The sequence below is a fragment of the Camponotus vicinus genome, unplaced genomic scaffold (genome assembly GCF_025532165.1).
Source record: "Camponotus vicinus isolate PSW18456_S1 unplaced genomic scaffold, iyCamVici1.0 SCAF_9, whole genome shotgun sequence".
NCBI lineage: Eukaryota > Metazoa > Arthropoda > Insecta > Hymenoptera > Formicidae > Camponotus > Camponotus vicinus.
In genome coordinates, this window is record NW_028141981.1 from 94,217 (window position 1) to 113,382 (window position 19,166).

The window sequence follows — 19,166 nt, forward strand, 5'->3', positions numbered from 1 at the left end:
TATTTTATCAGATTGATATTTGTCTACAATAGAGCTATCTTTCTCTCTCTCTCTCTCTCACACACACACACACACACATTGTTATCGCAGTAGAATCGAAAATTTCAGACAAAAATTTAAATTATAATTTTTCGCGAGAAAGGGGGGAGAATTTGAGACACTTTAGATTCGTCATACATGTATTCGAGAGAACTACGAAACTTTATTTAAAATATACCTCCTCCTTATCGATATTTTATAAATGAAATAACACAAAGTTACGTGTGGATAAAAACTTAACAGACTCGACTCGATAGCACGTTATGGTAAATCACAGTGGACATACATGTGAAACGAAAGGTGGGAGGAAGCGAAAGACTAGAGAAGCGGAAGAGAGTAGAGGGAGGTCCGCGTGGTTTAGCCCTATGTAATGGGGTGGGCGTCCAAAGTGTACCCGCGTACGCCCCTGTCGAATGACGCCCCAGCCAGCTGCAACTAACTCTAGCCAGCTCGGTTGGCGAGCAGCCGCACGAACCACGGCCGACCGCCAATCGGCGAGTTCGTGCCATCGTGACGAACGTACGGCGACGTTGCCATTTCGCGCACCGCCCATTGGCCCCACGAATATGTACATACGTATACGTGCGTTCGTCGTGGTCTCGGTCTCGACTAGGCCCATTACGGCGGTATTTGTTAGTATTCGTTGTTACGTTTTCGCGAACGTGAATAAATGACTAAACGGAGAGCGTGGTGGATGTAGAGTGTACGACGCACGTGTCGATGGATCGCACGATAATTTGACAAGTCGCGCGAATTGCCGCAACTGCATCATTTTTCGTCGACTCTCTCCTCGACCAGCGATACTGTGCGCGTCACAATTTCTATCTATCCCCAGGGAGCAGTATCGTTAAAACTCGGCGCGAATTGTCTCGTGATCTAAACGAGCAACTTTAAGCGACTCGTCTATACATCCGTATACATCTCGCTCGATCGCGTATCGATCAACGCGAACAAAATAATACAGCCACTACTAATGGTCGTGTAGTATAGTGCGCGAGCGCGATACTCTACGGTACAGAGTACACAGTGACGGGCGTCGCGTGCGTGGCATGTTTGCGCGTGTGTGTTCACGTCCATGCAATTTTTTTCTCTTTTTCTCTTTATACATATATGTGTATATGTGACTTTGTGCGCGGCACGTACGGGAGCTACTAAAGCTAACGGAGTCGCGTCGGGCGAAAACTCTTGTATAATGATGCGTCGCTCGCTTTACTCGCTTGTACACGTGAAAACGCACGATAACGCGTACACAGTTCCGTTTTTATCGACTCGCGTCAAGTCGGCTCCTTGCGATCAGCGTGCTTTCCCGATTGGGAAAATGACGCGTGTTTTCCCATAATTACTCGCAACGGTGCGGAAATCAGACTAGTAGCGACAACGTGGTGGCGTTGGCATTTGATGCGGCATAACAAGCAGTGTATGTACATCTTGCGCGAGGAAACACGTGTTTATTTTCCAAGTTAGGTGGAGTCCCATGTTCAAAGTGGGTGGAGGCTGCATCGCGAGTCAGCCTTCCCCGTTATCACGGATATCGCGTAAGAGCGCAAACGAGCGGCGAACAACCGAGTGGGCGGTATGACGACACACGCTACTTTACCATTGTGTTGGGACTCGTGCGCGTGCTTCGATACGAATCGGGTGGGGCGGTAGAGACAGGGGCGTAAGGAGGCGGTCCTCGATCGGATTCTCGCGGAGAATTCTCGTGGCTCGTGACGGCCTTCTTTGTTCCCTCTTAGAGAATGATTAAAGAGCGGCAAGGTGCGATTTTTTTGAACCGCGCATGCCGCTCCTTCGCATTCTCTCTACAATAATCTTTGTATTAGCGAAGCGACCGCATGAAGCATTTTCAAGAATAAAATTCTTTGGCGTCTTTCATTCTTTGTTTAATCTCTATATTAACTCGAAATATTCTAATCTCAGTTATGATCCAAATTTATTGACGTTTTGCCAACAACATATTGGCTGCGGTCAGCAGAAAAAGCTGCTTTGCAACTGTTGTAAAATTCGTGAGCCTGATTGGTGTATGCTCTTAATTTTGACTAAATCTAAGAGCATGCACCAATCAGATTCACGAATTTTACAACAGTTGCAAAGCAGCTTTTCCTGCTGAACGCAGCCATTCTCAATTCAAAATTACGATAATGCTACGATCTCTATTGAAGATTAATAAAACTCAAATTATCAAACTCTCAAAAAATTCAAATGATCAAACATGTAACTATTTCTCTCTCCCCTCTTTCGCCCTCCCCCCCCCCTCTCTCTCTCTCTCTCTCTCTGTGTGTGTGTGTTTATCTTCTCCTTTTTCCCCGATTCCTCTTTTTCTCAATTTTTAAGAAAGGAGGACCCTTTTTCGCCACTTTTTGCACGAGCAAAAACAAAATTTTAAACACCAGATAATTTCTCTAATTTTTCCTTTTTTAAAATATTAATCTATATTCTTCTACACATGATACATATATATATGTGTGTATTTTTTTTTGTACATTTATTAATCCTATCTAGATAATAACAATTAATATATTTTTAGTATAATTGCATAATACATTAATTTTTTTATATATGTATTTTATATATGTATTTTTTTTATATATGTGATTAGCCATATCTTAACGGATATTTTTCTAAAAACTATCTATTTTTAATAGGAACGTCGAAACGAGATTCTTTGTTCGTGGCTACAAGAAAATTGCCAACATACATAGTTGTGTATTTATTGCATTATGGATTCCTAGCACAATTTGACGAAATGGCATCAAATCCATTCTTGTAAATCTTATACAGCGCAAAACATACAATTGTTCATCATGAAACGAAGTCTAGATGGAAGAAACATTTCACAAGTAAGATACTCGTTAAGTTTCATTTTTAGCTCAAGTGCTTTACGTTTGCAACATTTAATTTTTGCAACAATTTTTAATATCAGTTAAACTTATTCAAGTACTCGATATTGTGTGTGTGTGTGTGTGTGTATAATTGTTATAATATAAATTGTTATTGTAATTGTTATGCTAATTGTTACTATATATATATATATATATACACACACACACACACATAACAATTAGCATTGATCGTGTGAGTACAATGTATCTTTATCATATTTATACATGTATGTGGAATATTCGCAAAAAGAAATTAAATAATTACTTATAGGAAGAAATCGAAGAGCATGATCCTTTGCAAACACAGTCGCAGCAACAAGATGATGCGGATCAGCAACAGTTGGAGCAGCAACAACAGCAGCAAACTGCTCAGTCACAAATCCGTTTCTTAAATGCAAATGTATTACAACAATTGCAACAGCAAGATGTTCAACAAGCTCAACAACAGCAGCAGCCGCATGTTATTACCCTGCAGAACTTGCAGAACTTTGTGCCTTTACAAGCTCAACATTCGCAACACGATCAACAGAGAGCGCAAGCAATCTCTGTTCAATCGCTACCTCATCAATTCTTGCAAGTTTGTAAAATGAGAAATAATATAATTTCATTTTCCGCGGGAAATATAGCTTACATGCGCTCATTACGTAAATTTCTTTTCCATTGTGCTTCAACTTGTGAAATCAAATCATATTTCGCAGGGTGCCCAAATTATTAGCGCTCAGGCACAAACAGCTCTTCAACAACAACAACAAAGTCAGCAACAATCGCAGCAGCAACAGCAACATACCCAACAACAACAGCAGCAGCCGCAACAACAGCAGCTCAGTTATAGTGTAATCCCACAAATGCAGACCGTCAATATAGACGGTCAGGAAGCTCTATTTATTCCATCCTCTGCAATGTCCGCAGCAAGCGGTCATCACCAAACACAGCCAACAATGCAATTTGCTACTGCAAATGGCCAACAAATGCAACAAGTGCAACTAGCGAATGGCCAGACTATTATCACGCCACAACCAGTTAGTCTCATAAGAGCACCTAATGTCTTTCCCACTTCGATTATACAAAATATCACAGGACAAACGGTACAATTGCCGACAGGTAAGTGTCTCTCTTATTGGCATCGCTTTTAGTCGTCGATGCGTACTTTCGAGATTCAAATTTCCCAACTTCTATCAGATATGCTTGAGAATAATCGAGTAACGTTGGTCATTTTGTTGCAGGTCAAAATGTACAAGTGAGACCACTTCAATTTCCTATGCAGCATGTTCAGCAAACAGTCCCTGTGCAAGTACCGGTCACTGCCACCAATGGACAAACTGTTTATCAAACTGTACACTTTCCCGTTCAAGCTTTGTCCAACGTTTTAAATATGCCCGCGACACAAATGATACCCCAAATTATGCAAGTAAGTCACTCAATAAAACATTAATTGATATTGCAATTAATAATTGCCTCCATAAATTTAATTTACAATTTTTATATTAAACTATTGTGCGTAAATTATAATATCGACGAAATATATATATTCCGGTTACTTCAATTCTAGCAAATACCTCAAGTAGCGCAGATAATTACACCCAGTGGTCAGATCCAGCAAGTGCAAATTACAAACTTGCCGCAGTTACAAAGTCTTCAGGTAAAAATGTAACATAACTGAAGATGTATAAATTATGAATTTAACAATAGATATAGAAATGTTCTCTATAATTCTACTAAATATTTATATGAATGCACACTCTTTTAATGTGCTATTATAGAGTCAACAAGTAACACAAGTAGCTCAGCAAGTTGCGCATCAACAAGCGCAACAGCAAGTCGTCCAACAACAAACTCAACAACAAGTAGTACAATCTGTTCAACAGCAACAACAAGTTGCCCAAGCTCAAGTACAACAGCAGCAGCAGCAGGTGCAACAGCAACAAGTGCAACAAGTAGTGCAACAGGTAATACAACAGCAGCAGCAACCACCACCATCGCAACAGCAACAACAACAACAGTCACAACAACAACAACAATCTTCTGCTCCATCGTCGACAGTAGCAACTTGGAGTACAACAGTTGCGACTCCTAGCAACGTTCAGGTAATATACTTTTAAATTGTGTATTATGAAATACTATATGCGTATTGGGTCGCACGCGCTCACACACATACACATACAAATGTACATAATTGATATAATGTAACACATAGTTTTTTTTTTTATAGGTACTCGGCATAAGTGCATTGGGAAGAAGTATAACAGGAAATACCAATGTTATTACCACAAAAGATGGTCAGAAAATTGATGTGCAAACATTATCTACTTTAACAAGGCCGCCAGAAACGGTAGACGGTGACATTAAAGTAACAAATATCGATGCAAGTCAACTTGCCGGTGGACAAGTAATACATATCCCTGCTGCACAATCGGCCCAACCTACAGTGCAACCTATTACGATTACAGGTAAACGCATCAATATAGTACACGAGTGCATTTAGATTAGTAGTAGAATAAATAAATAAATAAATATCTTCCTCCCTCTCAAGAGATATTTTCGATAATATATATTTTATTTTTATTTCCAAAATTTATTTTCCTTCTACTATTATTATATACAACCTGTGTGTGTGTGTGTGTGTGTGCTATAATTTAAGATTTTATGATGAGATTGATCTTGGTGTGTATAGGAGCGCAAGGACAACAATTAACACTTATTCCTGCATCTGCATTAGCAAATTTAACTGCGCAACAAGGTAACATGATGAGAAGCGTAAGCAACGGAAGCATAATGCAAATTCAGCCAGCCGCTGGAATAAACGCAACCAACGGTTTTTTACAATCGATACCTGTACAAAATATCCCAGGTTTAGGCAATGTACAAGTAATACCGGCAAGCGCATTGCAACCTGTACCAACCGCTACGGTCCAAACATTACCCGCTACTGCGGCTACACCTATCGTTGCGGCTGCGCCAACCGTACAACTTGATTCAAGCGATCCTACCAAATGGCAAATTCTCCAAACTCTTCAATCGAATGGAACTTTGACAACATCCGCTACTCCTATATCTCACCAACATCAGGTATCCAACGCGGCAAATTCCAATACTGACACGGATACTAATAAGCAGCACCGCAGGAGAGTTGCATGTACGTGTCCTAATTGCGGCGACGGAGACAGGTAACTTTTATATAAAGCTGCTAAATGTGCTCTTTCTATTTACATATCGAATATTTATTACAAATATTTATTGGCTTTTGGATTTGAGCCGCGTGATTTTTTTATTTGACTTTGATGTTTTGTGAATTACACTTCAATTTACTTCATCAGGAAAGAACAAACAACCTAAATGTGTCAAGGAACAACTCAGGTTGTTCCTCCCTGATAAAGTAAACTGAAATGTTCACGAAATGTCGAGAGATCAGATAAAAAGTATTTACACGGAAATTTTACGGCTCAAACCGGAAAGTCAATCCTAATATTCGTGTACACCAGCGAAAGCCCCAAATATCAAATTTACAAAGGTTTATTTGTAATACTATTAATATAATATTGCACATTCATACGTTATATACAAAATATTTCAACTAATCCACATTTCCTTGTAGAAATAGAGATATGAGCAGAAAGCGCCAACATATATGTCACATTGCCGGCTGCAATAAAGTGTACGGTAAAACGAGTCACTTGCGTGCTCATTTACGTTGGCACACCGGTGAACGACCATTCGTCTGCAGTTGGATATTTTGCGGTAAAAAATTTACCAGATCCGACGAACTTCAAAGGCATCGTAGAACTCACACTGGCGAAAAACGCTTTCAATGTCCAGAATGTACTAAGAAATTTATGCGATCGGATCATTTAACGAAACACATTAAAACACACACGAAGATACGGAGTACGGTAAGTACAATTCGTACGACATATATATATGCGCTTCATATATAACGTTTCATCAAACAAATGCAATATAACAAATATCAAACCTTAGGAAGCTGCTACTTCGACACAGGAAGGGTCCTCGGACAGTCAATCTTCCACCGAGCAGAAAATTATTATAGTGCACAAAGAGACGGAACAATCTGAAATTGTTATCTCGGAACAAATGGAAAATATGAAAAACGAATCAACGAATCACATAACAAATGAATAAAAATTCCATCATATATGCGAGATAATTTGATATTATTTATGATATAATACAAATCACAATCTGCTGTTGCTAATAATAATAATGACGATACACAATCTCTGATGATCCCACAATCTCTATCTTATTCAAGATTCATTTCGAAAAAAAAAGAAAAGAAAAGAAAGAGAAAATCATACTCATTAGAGATGCTAAAGGTTGAGTCGTCGATAATATCAAGCAGATTCTGATGTTTGAAAATTTTAGAAAAAAATTAAATTAATATTGTTATGTGCATGCACATACGTACAAAAGTGCATTATATAAATAATATTGAAATTAATATTATATTATGGTTGCAGACACAAATATCATGGCCCGGAACTATTTGCTCCATATAAGAATAATATGATACAATATAGGAATTATAGATATAATAATAATTAGGTATAATACTAATTCGTAACATACATACAATTTATTTTTTTATTGCTATCTCGTGTGTATATGTAAATATGTATGTATGTATGTATGTATGTATATACAATGTAAATCAATGTATATAATTTTGCACGACGATTTTACATTTGTAAACATCTTTTGATATTATAAAAAATGCAAGTATTTAGCTTTTTCCTTCTTTAATTTATGGAATTACTTTAAACCAGGCAGTCGCTTCGTAATATTTCGCAAATTAATACAACTACAAACTTGATTTAAAAAAATTTTTATCCAAATTCGATATTTGTATATATAGATCATAGATAATGTAATTGTTTAAAATAAAGTTATCTGTCTTGCAATAGTATAATGCAAATATATAAACAACACAGTCAGTTAAAATTTAATGGAATACATGATATCAAGATACCGATTAGTACTAGTTGCTGGTAAGACATATGAGATTAAAAATGGGAAAATTATGTCATGTTCGAATCAGATGATAACTTTATTAATACTCTTTTCATATCAAACCTATTACCAATGCAAAATAAATAAAGTCCAAGAATAAGAAAATGTTTGTCTGTAGTTATGAGCTCGATTTCTAATAGTTTTTCAAATATGGCCATCATTTGTCCACATTTTCTCAGAATTACTATCCAAATGGATACTTTGCACTATCACACTTAATTCTTCTTCACTTGTATTTATCTTTGCTGCGAAAATAAGCTAAATGTAGGTGTATCACAAAATCCAAAAATAGGAACATGTACAATTATTTCCACACACATACACATATATGTACATATGTGTATGTATGTATATGTACATATATATATATATATATATATATATATATATATATATATATGTTTGTGTGTATGTATGTATATCCCATTTATTGTTCCCTGATATAATATGTTGTGCAAGAAAAATAACATTGTACATCACATTTTATTAGAGATTTCTTTCTTTATTGACGAGTAAATATATCCCATAATATTCTATATCTAATAAATTTATACATATTTAGCTAGAAAGCATGTATAAACATTGTTAAACTCTATATCTTTTTCTCATACGTATATAATGAACAAGAAAAATATTCCATTTTTTTATATTATAAACATATATCGCTGTTTGTTGTTGACAAACATTGAAAAATTGGAAAACAAAGAGAGTACGCTAATGTTGAAATAAAAAGTACGTTTCTCCATAAAAATAACTCAATATTGTATCAACGCTACTTTGAATATCGCTATTATTAGAATAGTAGTATTCTTTCATTAATTACAATCATATGTATATAATTTATTTTATGATTGAGTCGACTATTATTTTCAGATACAATGTGACATTGCAATAAATATTTCGATTTTCGATCGACACATTTTCCATTATACATTGTGAAATAAAATGATTTCTAAAAGATTTATCCTGAACTCGTAAACTTGCTTTTTGCAATTAATAATTTTCTATCATCCACTCTTCGTAAAAGTATATTTAATCTTTGAATAATTTTCAATCATTTCGGATCTTTATTGCATTTATATGCATTTATATGCAGAATTTCGTGCGTGTGCGAGTCTTATCTAATAATTTTGCAAGAATGAATCTTTTTTTCCCTTTCTTAAAACACAAACCCATAATTACGTATGGATAAATTATAATCGCTTTCTATGCACGCATATTGGCATTCTTGCTCTGGGCTTATTAAAAGAGAAACTGTAACGATGATAGCCTTGCAATATTCAATTTTTATTTATTTAAATAAATCCTTTCAAAATAAACAATTTTTATATTTAGAACAGGAAAAGGGACAATGCTATGCGCAGCGTCAAATTTAAATAAACGTTCACATTAGCATAGCGTGATATTTTTCTGTTATAAAGATGCATGTAGGATGCTTATGTTGCTTATATATAGATAATTGTGAAGACGCTCCGTTTCGAATATATATGCGATACCGCGTCGGCCAAAAAATATTTAGATACAATATCTAACGCTATATCCTATCTCTTATCTGTTTATACAATATGTAATTTTATCAATCGCTGCAAACTACAATAAATGTGAGTTTTTCTCTTTACGAGAAAGAGAGAGAGAGAGACAGAGAGAAAACATATATTCTTTTCTATTTGTAGTATAGAAATATGTAACTATTGTGTATTTTTGCTGCATTTTATTTACGCCGTATCATATGTATTGTAAAAATCAATTTTAAGAGAAAATTGTGTATCAAGCGGTTTTATTTATTAAGAAAACTGAATCTATTTGTTATACATTTACATCTTTATTCATTAAGATTCAGATAAAAACTATCAGATTATATATATATATATATATGTATGTATGTATGTATGTATGTATGTATGTATATGTATATATACAGGGTGTCCCTGAGCATGAGCTCACGCACTTGTGAGGAAGTAGAGCGCAGTAAATTAAATAAAAAGATCCTATTCCATGTAACGATTTTTGTAATAATAATAATAGAAATATTAATTATTGAAATCGAACGAATGAGAGAAGCGCTCGACCGCTCGAGCTATAGCACGGCCCACCGTGTCAGACATTGCCTGCCGGCGCGCGGCGAAGGGAAGGACAGCGCGCCGCTACCTGTGGTTACCGCTATCACCAATTTCACGTTTCACTGCATCGCGTCAAGGCTCGCCTCTCGCGTCCCATCCCCTCGCCGCGCGCCGGCAGGCAATGTCTGACACGGTGGGCCGTGCAATAGCTCGAGCGGTCGAGCGCTTCTCTCATTCATTCGATTTCAATAATTAATATTTCTATTATTATTACAAAAATCGTTACATGGAATAGGATTTTTTTATTTAATTTATTGCGCTCTACCTCCTCACAAGTGCGTGAGCTCATGCTCAGGGACACCCTGTGTGTGTGTGTGTGTGTGTGTGTATTATGACAATCAAACTTAAAAATGAAGAAGGTAATTATGATTGTCAATATACTATTTTCTTTTTATATTTTTCACAATTTTTTAGAGTATGTACAGAGTAAAGAAATAGAACAAAAATAATATATAATTCCGTTTTGTATTAATTCCAGCAGCTTTTTAGAACATTCTGTTTTATTGATTTGTGTGATATTTTAGTGTAAATATTTTACATAAGTGTATATACTTCTACAAAGAGGGAGCAGTATTTCTACTCTCTCTAACATAATATATAAGCACTTTTTTGTTTAAAAAATTCACGATATCTGTATATCGCCCTGCATTTATCATTTAAATTTATTAGCTTGTTTCTAAATTGAAAATTTTTAAATTTATTTGTACAAGTCATGGATTATCGATTTTACTGAGCCCCACGCGCGTGGCGATGTAAAAATTATATTTTTATATATAGATATCACACATATAACATACATATCTTCTGTGTAGATTTGTTTGAGTTTGTTTGAATCGATGCTACGCAAAATGAAACTGCCCATGCATAAGCAATGTTTAATAAATAAAATCACCTAAGTTGCTCCTCCAGTATTTTATCGGAATTAGATTATAAAGTGTAAGTTCCCTTTTTCCTTTTACCTGAGACATAATAGCACATACAATTCGTCAATGTCTGGCACAAAAGTTATTTAATTAAGTTATTTACAAATATTGAAACACATACAAATCATGAAATTGAAGATTGTAAGGTATTGTAATAGCCAATTTAGTTTTAATGCAATAGGCTAAAATATATTAAAGGTATTAATTCGACCTGTAATTTTGCTATTTTAGAGCTGATGTCTATTTGTTATACAATTTGTAGAATGTGAAATAGTTCTTTAAATTTTTAAGCATTTTATAATGAAACAAAATCTCAATTAAGTTGTGATAATCATTTAAAATTAGTAATATGTTAAAAGATATTTATAAAATGACATATACCTTCTTCAAAAGTCAAAAAAATGTTAGAGTATGTTGAAATGATATGGAAATAGCTAAATGATAAAATAGGGTAATAGAAAGAAAAAATTGCTCTCAAATCTCACTTGAACAAGAATTCAGAACTCTCTACTCTGACGAAGTAGATGATGAAGATGATGATGTCCGGCTAATTGGTTGCCCTGTTCGGCTTGCTTCATTTGCTGCCCTAAAAATATTAACAAAGATGTATGTGTATATGTAACAGTACAGTTTTCTTAGAAGAATTAACATTTATTGATGCAGATTTCTGTTTCTTTCAGGGTATCAAATCTTGTAAAAAAAAATCCCCTGATCTTCAGGGATATTTTTATTCAAAATTCCAGGAAAAGCGAATTTAAAGATTTTTTGCAACTTAATAAATTTTTTTTATTGTATGCATTTTTCTGATGCTTTTCACTCAAAGCAAAAACATTTTAGTTTTAAGTGCTAAATTCGCAAGTGAAAAAAGATGAATAGCTTTCATAAGAGAAACATTTTTCACTTGCATAATATTTTTCATTTCTTTACCACTAAAAGTTGTAATAAAAAAAATATAAATGTACCATACATTCAATATTTTATTAAAACATTGAATTAATAGACATTATATAAAACATATATATATTTATAAAATATATTTTAATACATAATTATTTAATACGCATAATTTATAACTTGACTAATTGGTGAATTGCCAATTACAATAAAAAAACATTATCAAAAAGAAATTCTAAAAAATTTTCCGAATTTGAATAAAATTCCATGAGAATTTTTTGATTTCTCCAGATATAAAAGAAATCCCTAAAGTTATCCATGTTTTTCCAGAGACATCCTATTTTTTCTATATTTACATATACATATGTGTGTGTGTGTGTGTATGTGTTATGTATGTATATGTATATAATTATATTATAATAACTTATTTGAAATATGCATACACATACACGAATCATTTAAAATTTTTCTAAGATAAATTGTACTATATTTCTATTTTGAAAAGCTAAATATTTAATAAATAAATAATTAATAATATTTAATAAATAAATAATTAATAATATTTAGTAAATAAATAATTATTAAATATTTAATAAATATTTAATAAATAAATTTGAATTACAGTAGAACCCCGATTTTTCCAATATGGAAAAAAAAAGAGGGAAAAACTCGTGGAATAGAATAATTACGGGGTATTCCTACATGTCTCTGTTTGTATCTTGAGTATATCAAATGTAGCTGATCCTAAGTTGTCTCGTGATCTGCCCATTATAATATAAAAGAGACAAGATATTAATGTTAATAAAAATATGTGGATAAGTAGAAAAATTATCCAAGACAAACTGATCAAGGTTCTACTGTAAATGAAAAAAAAATGATGACTTGCATTAAATATGGATCAATAGTGTCTTATCAAGAATATTGATAATGCAATATCAATATTCAAAAGATATTACTTTTGTCTCGAATAATATCTGGCTTAAAAGAAAAAAAAAACACTCATCAAATCTCAACAGTGAGGATTGATTCAATTCTATAGGAAGTACAAATTTGTAAATATCTTATCGAAGAAGTTACCTGAATAAAGCGGCAAAACTGGATCCAGCTAAAGCAGATCCGGTCAAGTTTGAGCCAGTATCTTGGTTTACCTCAACTGAGTTCTGATCTCCCAAACTTTGTCTGCAAATGGGACAAGTTCCATGCTAGAAAATGAAAAGAAGAAAGAGAAATTATCAAGGTTTATATTTAAATATTAACATACACAACACATATAGTGTGTGTATGTGCGCGTAATATTAATAACATTAGGAATCTTACTAATTCCAACCAGGGTATAATACACGGTGCATGATAAACATGCTGACAAGGCAGCTGTCTAACAGGTTCCGATAACTTGAAATCTTCCCAACAAACGGAACATTGTAGTTTACAGTCTGCACAAAGAATAAAAGAAGAAAGATTGCTCAATAACAAAGAAATTTAAAAAAAAAAATAATTGATATATGTATAGGCAAAACAAATTTATTATTATTAAAAAATTATATTTCTATATAAAAATTCAAAATACAAAAGATTAATATAGCTCTTAGGAAAGATTTTTTTATTTAGGTCCTCATCAACCATTCGAATTGTTATTTAATCTTAGAACATTGCATATATTAACGTTGTACTTTTCAGGTTGATAAAGACCTAAAAGCAAAAAATTGAAGTGTGTGTGTGTGTGTGTGTGTGTGTGTGTGTGTGTGTATACACAGAATGTTTGATAAAGATTGGGCCAACGTTCGTGAGCGGGTAAAGATTAGTAAAAAAAAGTGCAAAAGGTCTTTTACCATTTTGCAATTTTTGCAATAATTATTGAAATATTAATTAAAAAGGATTGGCAAATGAGCGCCTGTTTTGCATAGCTAAATCATGAAATATATGCTTTAGGCGTGTCAACAGTAAATGTCGTGCGGCAACAAAAAGACAAGAGCCGGAGAACACACGGCCAAATTTTTCGTTGTCATGTAACATTTGCCATTGACATATCTAGAGAACACATCCCACAATCTAGGCGTTTGAAAAGAGCGGTAATTTGCCAATCCTTTTTAATAAATGTTTCAATAATTATTGTAAAAATTGCAAAATGGTAAAGGACTTTTTCATTCAGCTTACTGTGCCCGTTCACGAACGTTTGATCCAATCAAACACTCTGTATGTGTGTGTGTGTGTGTATGTGTATATATATATATATATATATATATATATATATATATATATATATATATATATATATATATATAAATAATTGCAAACTAGATATCGATGTATATCGTTAGATATACTAACCAACTTGACTTTGCGATATAGCTGTCGTAGGTATTTCATCAATCTGCTTGTGCGGTAAAGGTGGAGGTCCGGTACCATCCATTTGATTCAATAATTGGGTAACAATAGCATCTAATCCATCGCGACCCCAAACATAATCTCCAGGATTTCCCAAGAACAGTCTAATATCGAATCTACATTATTTTGTTTTATTTTAGTAATACTAAAAATTAAATAAAATTGTTAATGACTTGTACTCCTATGGATAAATGAACTTTTTGAACATTTACTCTTGTTGAACTGTACTTGTTGTATTATAGCATTTAAAAATAATTTATTACAATAATAACAATTTGTACATAGATTTTGAAAAATAAGCATACATATGATATATAGGAACAAGAAGATTAAAATGTTATGGAAATATAAATCTTTCGAAAGAAAATTTGATAGCTAATGTGAAAATATGAAATATTTTATAATTTACACTTATATAACATATCCAAAAATTATTATCAAAATGATATAATTATTTGATTGAGTATATATCTTGGGAGAACATATAAATCAGCATGATGTAAGAACATTAATCTATTTGTTATCTATGCTCGTAAAATATGATATCTATATGCTGTGTAATTATATACTTAATTAAAGTAATAGTTGTCATATAAAATTGCTTACACAGATGGCTGCGCATCTTGTCCCACAGAATTGCCTAAATTTGGTGCCCCAGAAAGATTGAAGATAAAATCTTGTATGAAATTCTCTATAGGTACTGGCAAGCTCTCTTGTCTTCTACGATTGCTACTAATAAAAAAAAGAAAGAACAAGAAAAAGAAAACAAAATTATTATCTTAATAATTTATTATACAAATATAACAGCTGGGTGTATATATATATATATATATATATATACACACATGGATATATATATTGTTGCCGAGTTAAAATAAATATCATATATTTTTATTTTTAAAATATTTTATTTCCAGTTAGTACCATGTACAAGTAGTGTTTTTGGAGAGAGAAAAAATAATAATAAAAAGAATTAAAATTCAATGTAAAATTTTATTCTGGGACACGTATAAAAGGAATTTTATAAAATCTTCCATGCTATTAAAAAACTATTCAAAAATTTGAATGGTTAATATACATTCCATATAAAAAAGGGAAGAAAAACAATGTATTCATCAAATTTATTATCAAACATTTAAAAGAGTAAAAAATTAATTATTTATTGTTTTTGATGAAAATTTAAAATTACACATTACTATATATAATATCAATAGTGTCCAAAGGCATGAAAAAAAGACATGATACCTGTTGGTACGACGCCCATCTTGAATAGGTGGAGTAACACGAATCCAATTAGATCTTCTTCTACTTCCATAATTTCTGTTGCCTGCACCTGATTGTTGATTGGTACTCGATTGTTGATTGGTATATGTATTTGAAAGTCCCATTATCATTTCTATTATGTCACGGTCACGTTCAGTACGCCCTGAAGACTGTGTCACATAAATAGTATTAATAATAACTATATTATTTTTTTAATTGTTACATATTAATAATTTTTAACTAAATTAGATTACTCACATTATATCCTAAGATATCGACATCTACATCGCTCAGATCTTCGCTATTCATGTCTATGCCTGAATTACCTTCATTGCTGCTACTTTCCAACTCTTCGATAAAACCACACGCGCATCGTGGACATGTGTAATTCTAATTAAAAATAAAAATAATAATATATAAAATAAATGCTTTTTGAGTTATATTATGTTGTCGCATAACAATAATAATAGTAGTAATAAAAGTGTGAAATAACTATAGCATCAGTCAAAAGTATCGCATCACTGGATGAATACCAAAAGAGAAATTATTATATTTATATATAATGGGCAAAAACATATAGAAACATGACCAATGTATATTTTATTTTACTATTATTTTATGCTTTAAGATTAAAAAATTTAACAAACAATGACAGAAATATTAAAATTTTGATTCTTTAAAATAGCTTCCCTGGCTCTCAATCACTAGATCTATAAAACCTATAAAACTATTGTAGGATAAACATGATAAAACCTGAGATCTGAAGTAACTGTAAGAGTATTTGCAAACATGCTGGAATCAAACAAGTAACAACAACAGTCAATAATAACATTTAAAAAAACTGTTGTCAAAAATACCAAGAATATATATGGCAGTATTGAAAGCAAACTGTTTTGAACAATTAAAAATTTAATATTTTTGTTATTATTTGTTATCATTTTATGTTAGTAAGATAAAAAAAATAATAATAATACTAATAATAAAATGAATAATATTTATACATGTTCTTGTTCATTAAAGTAAGGACTTTTCATTCTATAAATGATGCAATACTTTTGACCCTATATCTCACTTTGTTGTCTTAGAGAAACACTGCGAAAGAGAGAAATAAAGTGGGCTTTGTAAACTATCTCTCTTTCTCTAAAACTATAAAAAGAGATAATATATATCTTGTTTTAAATGTAAAAAAATACAACAAAAATGATACACACACATACATACATATATATATATATATATATATATATATATATATATATATATATATATATATATGTATACATGCGCACAAAAGAAATATGCATATACCTAATCTTACATTTAGTACATTAAGATAATACAAAGCTTGCATACATTTTTTATTTAATCGATATATAATATCTTTGCGTCTTAATAATTCTATATATAGAATACAGAATTAATCAATTCATACAAATACGTTTGGCTAAAACTGAGAATCATATTGCAAAGAAATATACGCATGCCTAGAATAGCTTAAAGATTAATCAAAGTACGTTATTTCACCCAAATCAAGCCAAGTGTTGATCGTGAGTAACGATCGTAAGAATGAATACGAATTATATTCTAGAAAAGAATCGTTCATAAGACGATTATCGCGAATACGATTCGTTTCAATTTCAAAATTTTACATACCATTATAAAAAATTATAAAAAAGAAAAGAATGTTTCCGCAATTAGCACCCGATAGTATTGATTTGTCGTTTGACGTAAAAGATCGAGAAATAGATCAGAGTATTGTTTTTCATAGGAACATAGGGTGGGAGAGACTTTCCGCACATGACATCGTAATGACAGTTTCTCGGAATGACCATCCATTTTACAATACATTTGCGGACTTGCACGCGCCAAAACAAGACGACAAGTAGATAATCGTTGGAAAAAACACTGCAAAATACTTACTGGCAACAAACGCTCAATTTCAACGCTGCATTTGTGGCAGAAAAATCGGGACATTGGATTCCCGTCCACAACGGCCTCCGCCATGTTTAACGTGTCCCTCACCTTCTCTAGTTATCAGTAGTCGTAATGTCGTAATTACAGTTGAATTGGTTCGACTCTGTTCGGCACGATTCGATTTGTCTCGACTCGACTCGTCTCGACTCGTTTCGGCTCGTCTCGGCTCGGCTTGGCTCGGCTTGTCTCGGCTTGTCTCGGCTTGTCTCGGCTCGTCTTGGCTTATTTCGATTCGACTCGATTCGACTCGATTCGACTCGATTCGACTCGATTCGACTTGATTCGGGTTACGTTCCAAAACGTAAGTAACCGAGGGAAATTTTACTCGATGGCCGATTTGAACCAATCGGAAAGGCTTAAAAGAGTTTCGGAACGGCCATCGAGTAAAATTTTCCTCGGAGAGGACGTTTTGGAACGTAACCTCAGTGCAAAATTTCACTTGTAAATTCCACTTTCGGAAATTTCGTTCGCTGTGTTCAGCGGAGAAAACTGTTGTGTCATATTCTTGTAATATTTGACCTTAATTTGCTGGATCTGAAAGTAAGAACCAATCACGGTTGCTATTGAAAGGTTTTCTCTACTGATACACAGCCATTTGTTGGGTAAAGAAGCGTGATTGATCGGTCAAAGATGCGTTCCTCTTGACGTTATTTTTGAAGCGCAAATTTTTCCTCATCCTCATTGATTTATTAGACGCCTTTTGCCGTTGTTGACACTCGATACTCATTTTCAGCATCAAAAGACATCACGTGATTACAAAAAAAGATATAAATTTATGATTATTTAGAGAGAGAGAGAGAGAGTCACGTGCACTAAACTATACATATATAAACTGGAGTGGGAACTGAATAGCTTGGGAGTGCCTTGTTTGACCACGTTGCGATTGACCACAGCCAATTATAGATGATTTTTGGCGTGCTTTTGGTATAGCAACCAATGTGTACCAGAATGTCTTACACATTGATAAAACATATATACGTACGTATGTTTTATCGATGTGTTATACACTCTGGTACACATTGGTTGTTATATCAGAAGGACGCCAAAAATCGCCTTATATCGACCTATGCCTAAAGTAACCAGCAACGATTGACCAATCGGAGAATCCTATTTTGAATTGGCTAATTGGCGACGTGATCGATCGGGTGTCACCCAATAGCTTTTTGCGAGCCGAGAGAGACCACTCGTTGGGGCTAGATGTCCCACTTCGTCCTCTTAGATTAGTGTCCCTAAAAGATCTAGGGACATTATCTACTAGGGAAACTATTTTAGATTTGCTTGTGCTGTTCAACATAAAAATCTATCCATCTCAAGTTCGCTATTCGCTTATATACTTACTATGGTAGTTCTCATTCCAGTTTATATATAGTTCAGTGGTCACACGTGACGTTTTATGACTCTGAAGGTAAAAGCACATAAAACTGCATAGGCGCATAACCATAAGCATAAGGAAATTGATTGGTCCACAAATATATGCATAAGAAAATGAACCAATCAATTTTCTTATGCTTATGGTTATGTGCTCCTGCAATTTTATGTGCTTCCACCTTAAAGGCCCTTGCACAATGCTAGGCAACAGGCAATGGATGCATCCAGAAGCACAACCGCTCACTGAGCGGCCAAGTAGCACTCGAATGTGATTGGTGAATTCAAAGATAGAA

The 19,166-nt window shown here is 33.4% G+C and overlaps 2 protein-coding genes across 9 annotated transcripts; one reads left to right on the forward strand and one right to left on the reverse strand.

Annotated features, from left to right (window-relative positions):
* The first annotated feature begins 588 nt into the window (after nt 1-588).
* Nucleotides 589-7,667, forward strand: LOC145977138 (uncharacterized). 4 transcript variants are annotated; one of them, XM_083108869.1, is made up of 11 exons: nt 589-671; nt 2,685-2,879; nt 3,193-3,498; nt 3,620-4,022; nt 4,145-4,329; nt 4,471-4,560; nt 4,682-5,005; nt 5,131-5,368; nt 5,593-6,085; nt 6,514-6,808; nt 6,897-7,667. In XM_083108869.1, exons 2-11 carry the CDS (start codon nt 2,844-2,846, stop codon nt 7,056-7,058), a joined length of 2,532 nt encoding a protein of 843 aa, XP_082964995.1. In that variant the 5' UTR covers nt 589-671; nt 2,685-2,843; the 3' UTR covers nt 7,059-7,667. The 4 variants fall into 4 exon arrangements, with proteins under 4 accessions (XP_082964995.1, XP_082964992.1, XP_082964993.1 ...); XM_083108866.1 differs by having other exon boundaries at nt 603-1,797; XM_083108867.1 differs by having other exon boundaries at nt 603-1,612.
* Nucleotides 7,668-9,212: 1,545 nt separating this feature from the next.
* Iru (E3 ubiquitin-protein ligase Iruka) lies at nt 9,213-18,368 on the reverse strand. Of its 5 annotated transcripts, XM_083108879.1 has the most exons (9): nt 17,452-18,356; nt 15,790-15,921; nt 15,514-15,701; nt 14,875-15,000; nt 14,212-14,384; nt 13,201-13,316; nt 12,961-13,085; nt 11,475-11,575; nt 9,213-11,025 (listed from the first exon to the last, which is right to left on the reverse strand). In XM_083108879.1, the coding sequence occupies exons 1-8, from the start codon at nt 17,533-17,535 to the stop codon at nt 11,497-11,499; spliced, it is 1,023 nt and encodes a 340-aa protein (XP_082965005.1). In that variant the 5' UTR covers nt 17,536-18,356; the 3' UTR covers nt 9,213-11,025; nt 11,475-11,496. The 5 variants fall into 5 exon arrangements, with proteins under 5 accessions (XP_082965005.1, XP_082965006.1, XP_082965004.1 ...); XM_083108880.1 differs by having other exon boundaries at nt 9,213-11,575; nt 14,875-14,997; nt 17,452-18,368; XM_083108878.1 differs by having other exon boundaries at nt 9,213-11,575; nt 17,452-18,357.
* Between the last annotated feature and the right edge of the window lie 798 nt (nt 18,369-19,166).